The sequence below is a fragment of the Oncorhynchus mykiss genome, chromosome 13 (assembly GCF_057628025.1).
Source record: "Oncorhynchus mykiss isolate SJ-2025 chromosome 13, ASM5762802v1, whole genome shotgun sequence".
Classification (NCBI taxonomy): Eukaryota; Metazoa; Chordata; class Actinopteri; order Salmoniformes; family Salmonidae; genus Oncorhynchus; species Oncorhynchus mykiss.
In genome coordinates, this window is record NC_143034.1 from 46,013,705 (window position 1) to 46,025,820 (window position 12,116).

Below are 12,116 nucleotides of genomic sequence, written 5' to 3' on the forward strand. Positions count from 1 at the left end.
ATTATCAGTAGAAACCACATTTGTTTATTAAGTCACTCATTACAGCTGTTTATTTTTTTTAAAGGCAGTAAATGAGGGTGAATTAACTGTTTCGCTGCCAGACAAGGCTCCGCTGACAGCCAGGTGTAGCAGTGGTAAAGTGCAAATAATGTATTGTTTAGTGTTGTGGCTTTGCTGGCATGGATCCCACTTGCCCCACCAAGATTTACATGCAAAAAAATCAAGACTGGTGTACAGACAAGGGAACAGTCATGAACCGGGTGTAACAGTACACATTGCATTAAGGCAATATTTGGCGCAAAGCAAATTCTTTTATTAAGTGTACAAAACATGTGCAAAAACAGTGACTCATTGGAAGAACTAAACAAGCATGGCTTTGCCCTAAGAAACCTACACATCAGTCATGAACAGACAGCGGATACATACAAGTTGACATGCAAAACCTAACTGTGGTTGACAGAAAGAGGGATGATCCCAGGCTGCAGTCTCCTATACTACAGAATTGTGGCCTTGGTTTCACAGCATTTGATAAGTACCAAGTAAGTGCCAGCTAATGAAACAAACTACACATTCATCAGCATTCTCCCTTTGATTTCTGCATCATCGTGCAAAAAGAGTTAATTAGGAATGGCCTCTATGAAGGACACTCACAGTTCAGCACATCAAATCAAGCATACACAGACACCCTTTTTGGCCCATGAGCTAGTTGTGATATTACCCAACTCTTTCCTTCGTACCAAACATACAAACACATGGCTAAACTGACCAAACCACAGGAAATGACTGAAATAGATGTGCAACTTCTTTTGCAAACAAGCTAAATCATGACTAGAACTACATCTGCTAAACCTGGCATGCAATGAAAACACTATGAGCCACACACAAAACATGAAAATATCTAAATGCTTAACACTGACATATGCGGAAGGTTTTTTAATAGTGTTAGACATGAATTGAGTAGGGAAAACAGTGGTCAAACGGTGAGAAGCGGTACTAGGAGAAGCAGTACTACATCTGTCAAAACTGCAGCTGAGCCATGAAATCAGGCCTCGTCTTCAGAAATCCTATCCAATTGCAACTATGGCACTAAAAACGCATGACAAGACACTGAACAAGATGCTAAGCTTGACCTAAACTGTGGTATAAAGGCCTCTTGGGTTGTGCAGCAAAGCAATAGAGAAAGGCACACAGCTTGTGAATTTGGGGTGGGATATCCAAGACGCCTCCCAAACCCCAAAAGTAGCACAAACAAACAAACTTCCCCACAGACCAATCAGAACACTAGTACGCCACTCATCCCGATCCATCCATTTCCACCTTCCCCCTCTCCTTTACAGTATGGTGCACTTTTGCTTCTTCTTCTTGTCCCCGTCTTTCTTGGTCGAGTCGGCCTTCTTGGGCCCGTAGAGGCTGGAGAAGCAGGCCTGGGTGGAGATGGGCTCCCTCAGACTGAGCAGCCACCTCCCCTTGCCGTAGTAGGCCAGGGAGCCGAGCTCCATCTCCTCCACCAGCTCTCCCTCCTGACCCTCTTGCTGCAGCGCTAGGATCTCCAGCAGGTCGAAGCCCGTCTGCTGTGGCTCAACGCCCTCCGCACAGCCCAGGGTGATGTGGGCACGGCTACCAGCGGGCAGGGTGGCGGCGGCCGGGACTACAGACACCACCTCCTCAGCATCGGCAGGCCACAGGGTCAACTGATCCTCAGAGAGTGAAACCCGGGCTCCAACAGTGCGAGGTGTGACGAAGAGGGCACTGAGGGACAGCTCGAACGCAGAGCCATACAACTCTTTAACAGCCTAGAGTGGGAAAAGAAGAGGGGTTATTTCAAAATGGATCCCCCGAAAAGTTAAAATACATTATTTAAACAATGCACTGGTCATCAGATTTTAAATAAAACAAGGCCAATATGAGCGGTGTGGTAAATAGGATGAGGTGGCATTTGACAAATAATTCCCATCACCAATATACACGAAACAAAAATAAACGCAACATGCAAAGTCTGTCCCATGTTTCACAAGTTGAAATAAAAGATTGATATGCATTTTGCACACATATGTTTATATCCCTGTTCATGAGCATGTCTCCTTTGCCAAGACAATCCATCCACCTGACAGGTGTGGCATATCAAGAAGCTGATTAAACAGCATGATCATTACACAGGTGCACCTTGTGCTGGAGACAAAAGGCCACTATAATTTGCAGTTGTGTCACAACAATGTCAGATGTTTTGAGGGAGCATGCAATTGGCATGCCTCCCAAGTGGGTGGGCCCACCGCTATTTCAATTGAGTGATTATCTTATATGAACTGTAACATCATTGAAATTGTTGCATGTTGACTTTATATTTTTGTTCAATATACTTTCAGACTTACTGGTTTGTCTGCATATTCCTTGGCTCCCTCAGCCTTGCCATAGTCACAGAATTTGGTAGTGCAATGAAGAACGCCATTGGCTTGGAAATACTGCTCCAGGTCCACCTCTTTCTCAGCCTCAACAGTGACTGAAAAAAACAAAACAAAGCGAGCTCAGTTGTCGCAGTCAAGCTCAAGAGACTAAAATCAGAGTCAGATATAAACAATAGAAGTCTGTATCATAAGACCGTTGTGCTGTACTCACAGTCAGGCAAGTGCTTCTTGAAGGCCTCAAGCGTGTCCAGCGTCTTCAGGAAATCCATGGACGTGCACCTGACCTTGTCCTGGATGCCAGGGAGAAGAAACCAGCCAAAGAAAAGGGGCAGGGACGTCTCCTCAAGAGGTACTTTCATGGCCTGGATCTGGGCCTCCTCTAGCCCCCGCTGAGTTCTCTTGGCCAGCTGTGGCAAGTCTCTGCTCCACTCAGTGCGGGGCTCCAGAAACATGGCCACCAGCCGGTGCTGCTCTGCCACCTCCCCAAGACGGGCCAGCCGATCATGGGTATGGTTGGTGTCATCCACCACTATCACTTGAGAAGATGTTCCTACACTGCAGCAGGCTACCACAGCATCGTCAAAAGCCTTGTACCCATCTGCCGATGTTTCTGGACTCTCCGGTTTCACACCATGGTCATCAGCACAGCAGACAGTGCAGAGACCCTGGTAGCTATCTGCAATAGCACGTGCCAAGAGGCTCTTGCCGCTGCCGGGGAGGCCTCTGAGGATGATTAGAGTGCGAGAGGTGCGAAGTGTGGCTTTGGTCTGCTCATGCTCCAGGAAGGCAAAAGACAGGGTACCAGGAGCGGGAATCTGCTCGACAACTTCGGCCTTCTGCTGCTCCACTGCATCTGCCTCACCTGCTGCCCGTTTCTCGGACTCTACTTCTTTAACAATTTCAGCTTCTACCAGTTTCTCTTCCATCACAGCCCCAGCCTCTACTGGTTTCTCTGCTTCCACTTTCTTCACAGCCTCTACTGGTTTCTTTGGTTCCGGTACAATTTCAGCGTCGGTCTGTTTGTCTGCCTCCACTTCCTGTACAGTTTTAGGCTCCGCTGGCATCTCTGGCACCACCGCCAACACAACACCAGATTCTGCCTGCTTCTCAGATTCCCCAGGCTCTTTCTCGTCGAGCAGTTTCACGTCCTCAGATTCTGGCTGTGTGACAGGCTCGGGCGCTGCCTGCACAGACAGTTTAACAGCCTGTGGGACGAGTTCAGCCATTTTCTCTGGCGCAGTTTCAATGTTATTCTCTGCTAGAGGCTCATCTAAAGGCAGAGGCTCTGGTGTTTTCTCTGGCATTGGCTGCTTTTCAGGCACTGTGGTCTGTTTTTTGTCTGGTTCGAAGTACAATGCTGAAGCTGACTCAGAGACCTCTGAGCTCTCTAGTTCTGGTTGTTTTTCTAGGTACTTCTCTGCTTTAGTCACAACTTCTGGAGATGTCTGAATCTCCTGAGAAGGTTCCAGAGACATTTTCTTTGGTGATTTTTCTGCTTTAGGCGCCGTCTCTTGCATTTCTTCTGACATTCCTGACTCTGTCAGCATATCTGGCAAACGCTCCATTTCTTGCCCATTCACTGGAGATTCTGCAGGATCTATTGGAGAGTTGAGTTGTGACTGGGGGCAGTCTCCTGCTCCAGTCTCCTGTTGCTCTCGAGTCTCTGATGCAGTGTCCAACACCTGGTTCTGCTCAGCATCCATATCTGGGTTCCTCAATGGACCTAATGATAAACCTGTGTTTTAGACAAAAGATTTGCACCCTGAAAATACATGAATTAATAATGATACAAATGAAACTCAAACAAATTCAATACTTGGAAAACAGGAACTTCATATTTGAAACTGTACAGCATAAACAATGAAATGGTGCTGGAATTCCTTTAAACTTCCAAGCAAGTAAATTTAAAAATATATATATATTTAAATAAATCTTCCCTTGTGCAAAGATTTGGGATACCACACTATCACTTTGAGGGAGTCAAATGATCTCTTCTGGTATTTCTAATAAGAGTTATAGGGAGCAGCAGACTCTCCTTATATAATTACTGTACTGCAGCGGTTCCTCTGTGGAGTCCTGCCGAATCAGAGCTCGTTGTGGGCAAGGCCTCCACCGGTTTGCGGCCTCGACATCAGATTATTCGGAGTAGTAAATCAAAGTGATAAAGGCATTGGGTGGTTGGCTTGGCTCTATCGACCTTGATTACTAAATGGTTTAAGCACAGCTGGCATCTTTGGAGTGGTATGTGAGACGTGGATGTGTGTGTGTAATGCATGCCGTCATGGGCTCTGAATTCTCAAAACATCCACATAATCGGCTTGAACTACTGCCAGTCTTGCATTATACATGTAGGTGGGAAAAACGTAATTGGGAAACAAGCGTCAATTAGAATGCATTAACATTCATCCATAAAACCAATAATAATATTTTAAAAAATGCATCAGCAATTTGGTACTGAATTAGGTCGATTAATGAGCGAGGTTCAGATATAGGTTATGCAAAATCGCCGAACAAAAAGTAGCGGCGTGCGCTCAGCCTCCGGGGACTAGGCCGGGGTGAGAAATGAACACCTGCGACTGATTATACCAGCCTTTTGTGTGGACAAGGGCTCGTATATCCGCTTTTTAAAAAAGCACTTGAATAAAAATACATTTTTAAAAATCGCCAAGGAAAGTATGTAGAAGTTATATATTTGTTTGAGTAACAGACGGTCAGTAGCGCAATAGCCTACATGTTCGTGAAAGAAGATTAATATATTTAAAAAAGCATGGTCATCCCCATTACAGGCTAGACAAGTTCACCAAGAAACAAACGATATTCGAAACAGCACATCGAAGGCCAATATTTATGGTGAGTGAATCTTCTGTAAAAGATCAGATGAGAATGTTTTTAGTGCGACGGTGTAAACGCGGCTTCTACCGTGTAACAATGAAATGATGAAACGGGGAGTGGCTGCAATGCAATCACCACGCTAACAGACAAAACAAAATCAGCGTGGCAATGTCATGTCCAAACTCAGATGCCACGTTTGAACAACAGCGATAGCCTATTTCAAAGCGAAAGAAATTAGATTTGTCTGAAAAGCGAGATTCTGATCACTTCGGTCAAGTTCCAAGATCGTACTATATGACGAGCAGCTTCTAATCGGGCTAACTATCATATTGATATGAATGGGACGAGATTACAGACGGAGGTTTCTTACCGTGCCTGTTGTGTCAGGAGTATGCCGCTGACTCTGCAATTTAGGCGTTTTCAAAGCTGGAAAGCAGAGGACAGTCGGCGCTCCGCGCAGAAATCTGCCCCCAACACTAGGAAAGAAAACGGAAACTACGGGTTCTTGAGCACGCGCAAGGTTTAGTGCTCTTGAGGGCGGGGTGCTTTCTATCGTTTGCGCGCCCCCGCTCTTATCAACGCGAACGTCCCAGCAATGACAACGTAGACCTGGCTGAGAAGACAATTACATATGAGTTTTGTTGAATTTAAATTCCATAAACCATGGCAATTAATGCCAGGGAGTCTGATAATTCATGGCATAAGTGACAACAATGAGTAATTTTGTATTTTGGCAGTTTATGATTTTAGGTCCTCATCCACAACACAAACTCCTTGAAAAACAAAGCTCTGTGTACATTTTTTTCCCCAGAAATGCATGTTCTGTAAAGGAAATTTGCTCAACAGTCTGTGGACTCTATGAGATCAGATGTGTCTGATCAATTTCTGATCTGATAACATGGCATGATTTCATAATACCCATATAAAGGGAATCAGCTGCTTAGTGAATCACAGCATTGTCAGCATGCCAGTTTTAAACAATGTTATCAGAGTGCAGAAGTAAAGGGAACTAGCCTTGTAATCAGATAGAAAAACACCACAGCGAAACATGTACACAGTTCTAAAGAATTGTAGATGATTTTTGACTGGGTGCATTGTGCCAGTCAATACACGTCTGTTGTGTTCGTCTCCAATGGCCTGCTTACATGCACATTGGCACAGGTAATTAAACCCAAGTTACCCAACACCTGCTAACAGGCTCTGCTGAAAAATGTGCCAGATCAGCAAGATTTCACAAGTTTCATAAGGCAATCCAAACACATCTTAACTGTCTTTCTAACCTACATTTCCTTATATAAAGCTTCTGGGTCATTCTCTCTCTCTCTCTCTCTCGGATAGTTTTAATTAGATTACCAATACCATGTGTGTCGAGTGCCAACGACTCAACACACAGTAATTGCTTTCTGGATCATTAGTCGGTGGCACGTTACACTGCAAACAAAGAGGACTCCAAAACAACTAGGCAAGGCTTAACAAAACGCTTTATTAATGAGACACTACAAAATATTACATTGGAAACGTGCATGTGTTGCAGTACTACAGGAAACACATCAATGAAAAGGAAGACATCAACTTATACTACACAGCTGTAATGATTGAATTCCAGTGTAGATGAATAATACATTTTCAAAGTAATACATCATAGCATAATTCAATTTTGTTCCCACCCAAGTGAAGTCCTTTCCTCAGCTGTATCTCCTAAGTTAATTATGTAAGGGGTATGTACATTTTGTATGTGTGCAATTTTTCTATACATAAATAAGCAAAGAAAATAAAAGTATACAACAAAAACTCAAGTGGAGGTCGGAGAAGCATGTTTAAAAGACTGTTTTTATTACATTGTCCTTGACCATCTGTCTGTGGCTACTCTTCAGTCATCTTCTGATGAGCGCTCATAAACATTGCCTTGCCTCACGGAGAGCCTAAATAAGGGCATCAAATATTGTATCAGTGAGCCATTGTGATTTGACAATAGGAAAGAAGTGACATGAATTGACAAGGATGTTCAGGTAACCTTCTGGATGGCATCCCTAGCAGGGTCATCCTGGAGAACCTTAGCCCTGTCCAAAGCTCTTTCAAAGTGGGCAACACCGGATTTAAAGTTGACAAGCTTCACTGGGAGGGGACACAGAATGAAAAGACTGTTAGGACCAGTTCAATGCTTTGACCAAGATCAAGTAGACAAAGACTAATCACAGTTTCCATGAAATCATCACTTGTGTCCCCAGGTTGTAATTCAAAAGAATCAGCATTGATATGCTGACCACATCTGATCAGAATTGTATGGACATGTTCCCATTCAATCCCATAAACGTCAATGGAAAAGGGATACCTAGTCAGTGGCACAACTGAAAGCATTCAACCGAAATGTGTCTTCCGCATTTAAGCCAACCCCTCTGAATCAGAGAGGTGCGGGGGGGGGGGGGGGGGGGCTGCCTTAATCGATGTCCACGGTATCGGCGCCAGGTGAGCAGTTGTGGGGGTTTACTGCCTTGCTCAAGTGCAGAACGGCTGATTTTTCCACCTTGCCAGCTCGGGGATTCGAACAACACTGTCCCAACACTCTAACCTCTAGGCTACCTGCCGCCCCTCAATGGAACCACAGTACATAAAAAATACATTATATTAATTAGATCAAGCTCAGACATGAGATAATGGCATTTCCTTTAAGAGTCTGTAAAGATGAACTTAAAATACAGGCCAGGGGGCCATTGCTATTGCTATGCACATCACAACTTATCAACGACTCAAACAAGGGGTTTCTACACACTTCTACCTGCACTTACTCTCTGACTGTGCCACCAACACACAGGCGTTCAGTTGCCACTTCTCATCAGCGATGTCATCGGCCACGGCGAGTGAGCGAACGCCGTAGTCCCGGGCCGCCACTGGCCAGCGGGATCTTTTCCTCCCAGCTGAGAATGGAGAAGCAAATACACAAACAACAGTGAATAGGATACATATATTAGGAGTCCTTTGTATTAAACTATTTGCTTCATCACACAACCCAAACATAAAAACACAGATGTGCCATATACTTTGAGTTTCCACCGACGCATCAATAGCCTGTGGGAACTTTCATATTCTGGCGTACACCCGGCCGACATTATCAAGTGCCCTTGACTTTGCGTCTGGGAGTTTGCTGTTGGACAACAAAGAAAGCGAAAGAACACTGTTAAAACAATAAGATGCAGTGTGTGAAAAGCACTTGATTTGAAATGTGGGACGTTAGAAAAATCACATACGCTCCCCTACGTGTTTATTTGGATAGTGAAGCTAAAACTCTTAATTTGGCTCTGTACTCCAGCATTTTGGACTTGAGATCAAATGTTATATGAGCCGACAGTACAGAATGTCACCTTTTTATTTGAGGTTATTTTCATACATATCTGTTTTACCTTTTAGATATGAATGCACTTTATGTATCTAGTCCCCTCGTTTGAAGGTGTCAAGTATTTGGACAAATTCACTTAGTGTATTAAATGGAGTCAAAAGCGTAGTATTTGGTCCCATATTCCTAGTACGCAATGACGACACCAAGCTTGTGACTCTACAAACTTGTTGGATGCATTTGCTGTTTGTTTTGGTTATGTTGTGCCCAATAGAAACGAATGGTAAATAATGTATTGTGTCATTTTGGAGTGACTGATTGTAAATAAGAACAGAATGTTTCTGAACACGTCTACATTAATATGAATGCTACCATGATTAAGGATATGAATGAATCGTGAATAATGATGAGTGAGAAAGATGTACCAAAGATCATGCCCCCAATACATGCTAATAAGAGTTTACCGTTGACCAGGATGTATTGATAAGCATCAAACTACCATATTCATCCTTGGGTCTGTTCTGTCTTATCAGCATCAATCTCTTCCAGGCTCTTGAGTACAAAACGGGTGGGATCAGAGGGAGGGTTCTGCCGGGTCTTGTTCCACTTCTGCTGCATGAGCTTGCGGTCTCTCTCCCGCGCATAGATGGGCTTCTGCTGGCGCCAGAAATCAGTGCGTGTGTCCAGATAGGTCCTGCAGTCTCTCCCCTCCCCGCATCTTACCTTTCACCAAGTTTGGAGGCCATTTATGACTTGAGTGGAATATTTGCCCTTTACCACACACTGGGCTCTGTAATTCATGCTGATAATAATGAATGTGTAAAGGGAATCAAAGGACACGTAGAGGCCAATTCTCCAGATAGGGTACGTGATAAAAGAGCATCTTCCCAAGTGTGACAGTGTATTGATTGTGTACTGAAACTAAGACAAAATAGTGAACATACAGAAACAGGCTAAGTAAAATATTTCTGGCTGCCCTACCTTCATCTTTCAGTAGCTTCTCCTTATCGCTGTAGACTCTCCCAGAAGCTGCTTGGCTGTCTTCTCACTCATTAGGCGTCTTCTTGTTCTGCTGCCTCATCTCCCTTCTCAGGGGGTGAATCAGCCCCTTCGGCCGTCCCTTCTTCCCTGGTGGTAGAAAGGTAAGATATTTTGAAAACCAGATGGAAAACTCACAAAAACTGCGTTATGAGAACAATGAGGTACTCAATCTGTTGGTCTTCTACAAAAATATTTTTGACCCAGTACTTACAGCCCACAGAGTTGTCGATAGCCTCTTGGGCCTTCTGGATTCCCAGTCTAAATTCCTGCAGCTCTGGCCACTGTTTGTGCCCCCTGTGGTAAAACACCAGGTCAAACTCAAAGTCTCCCATGGTGTATAAAGCTTCCGCTTTCTGATACAAACCCTGGGAAAGGAGGAATACAAATAAATCAATGGATTTTGCTTGGGAAATTATGACAAATCAGAAACAACAGTGTGCCCTAGTGGTCATTGAAAATAAAAAAGCTTTGAATTTCAGTACAGTAGCTGGCCAACAGGGGGATACAGCTGTTCCGTTCCAAACAAAACAGACAATACAAAGCTTTCCTCAATAACGGCAAACACTGGCTGAGAGATAATACAATGACTGCTACACAATAAAGCCAAAGGCTGAAAATAGAACAGGGCTGAATAATGATGCCCAATGATTAAACTGCACCTTTAAGAATGATTTGTCCTCATAGAGAGAGGCCTCTGCGTCCCTCAATGCATTATCACAATCTCTCATCTTTACATAACATTTGGATCTGGCAACCAGACCATTTTTGTCATCTGGCTGAAGAATCAATGTCTGAAAGAAATGTATAAACTGTCATTAGCTACGAATACAAACTTGACATGCATATAGTGTGGACTTGAGGTAGCAAAAAAGCCACTGACTGAGAAGACAGCCCAAACGACTTGGCAACCAGTGCATACGTTTTCGATTGACAGCTGTGTAACAGAAGAAATTGTCTAAATGCATATACACAGAGATTGCATTCAACCACAAGCATAACTCTCAGCAAATATAGTAAATGGTCATAGCTAAATAGCTAGCTATGAATGGCTAAATGTTTATTGTTTCGCTATCATTAGAGCTTTCCCAGATATATCATCTACGCTACTAGTCGGTTCCTGGACTCCCGCGATTGAATCAGATCACTCATTACACAAACTCCACAGCAGGGAGAGGTAATGCATCTTTTGTCATGCCACTCAGTCAACAAACGAGCAACCGAGCATGCACACACTGCATTGTTAACTTGTGCTGCCCTGTCCCCAAGAGGGCACGTTCGAGCGGATCACTTTTGTCGCCCTTTCAAAGTATGTTGCATTATGGGGATAATAATTCTCCGACTTGCGCCAACATGTCAACAGCATGAACATTACAAAAATCATGTCATCAAAAGGTCATGACGTTTTGACTGCAGTCAACTGCACGTTTCTGCAGTTCATCTTCATAACTTCATCCTGCAGCCATCGCTTGCATTGTTAGGTTATGATTTCAGTTTGTGAGTGTGTGACATGAGGTTTGGAGACATGTTTTTTTCAACATGATAATGAAAACATTTTATAAACAATGGCAACACTGACATGTTGAGCTGAGCCTTGCTGTTGGAAAACCCCATTAGTGTCTGACTTTTGGCTGTGTGGACTCGACCCTCGGGACCCAAAAGGTGCACGTTATGCTTTTTAACACAGCTGATTTAAATAATCAACTACTCCTCAAGCTTTGATTATTTGAATCAGCTGTGTAGTGCTAGGGCAAAAACAAAAATGTGCACCCATTGGGTTTACAATTGCACTTTCATATCAGTACATCATTTTGCTTTATTTAAACTAATGATAGCTAGCTACCAGTGGAGGCTGGTGGGAGGAGCTATTGGAGGATGGGCTCATTGTAATGGCTGGAATGGAATCAATTAAACGGTATCAAACACATCAAACATACGGAAACCACGTTTGACTCCGTTCCACTTATTCCAATCCAGCCATTACACAGAGCCCGTCCTCCTATAGCTCCCCCCACCAGCCCCCACCGCTAGCTATCAAGTGGGTGGACCAGTTTTCCCAAATGTGGTGTGGTGTGTAAATGTGGTGTGGTGTGTAAATTAACGTCAAGTTTTGCTTGCTAGCCAACCAACAACGTCAATGCCCCTATCAAGACAATATAATATGAAATATAGAAACTGATCATGACCAGATTTCATTTCACTGCGATTGGTTAGTATACATGCAATAATACTTGTATACTGTCAATCACTGAGATGAATTATTTGCATTGCTGGCTTCATTAAAAATGGTTAATCTGATGGTCCTGGCATGGTTTCGAGGCCTGTTCAGAAACCTTGAAAGTGTGGCGTCAAAGGACACTTTGATAACGAATAAAGTTGACTTCATAGCTTTTACTGGTAAGGTTAATAATACAACTCTGGTTGTGGAAAGCAGAAATGCCAGGTTGAAGGTTATTGTGGAGATGGCAAAAGATATTGGGGGTAACAGATGTCACTGTTGAAATGGTTGTTGA

At 43.6% G+C, this 12,116-nt stretch overlaps 1 protein-coding gene across 3 annotated transcripts; it reads right to left on the reverse strand.

The window, feature by feature from the left end:
* Positions 1 to 291: 291 nt before the first annotated feature.
* Positions 292 to 5,840, reverse strand: LOC110486251 (2',3'-cyclic-nucleotide 3'-phosphodiesterase). 3 transcript variants are annotated; one of them, XM_021557699.3, is made up of 4 exons: positions 5,605 to 5,840; positions 2,614 to 4,137; positions 2,370 to 2,497; positions 292 to 1,793 (listed from the first exon to the last, which is right to left on the reverse strand). In XM_021557699.3, exons 2-4 carry the CDS (start codon positions 4,103 to 4,105, stop codon positions 1,332 to 1,334), a joined length of 2,082 nt encoding a protein of 693 aa, XP_021413374.3. In that variant the 5' UTR covers positions 4,106 to 4,137; positions 5,605 to 5,840; the 3' UTR covers positions 292 to 1,331. The 3 variants fall into 3 exon arrangements, with proteins under 3 accessions (XP_021413374.3, XP_021413373.3, XP_021413375.3); XM_021557698.3 differs by having other exon boundaries at positions 2,614 to 4,125; positions 5,605 to 5,808; XM_021557700.3 differs by having other exon boundaries at positions 2,614 to 4,164; positions 5,605 to 5,792.
* Between the last annotated feature and the right edge of the window lie 6,276 nt (positions 5,841 to 12,116).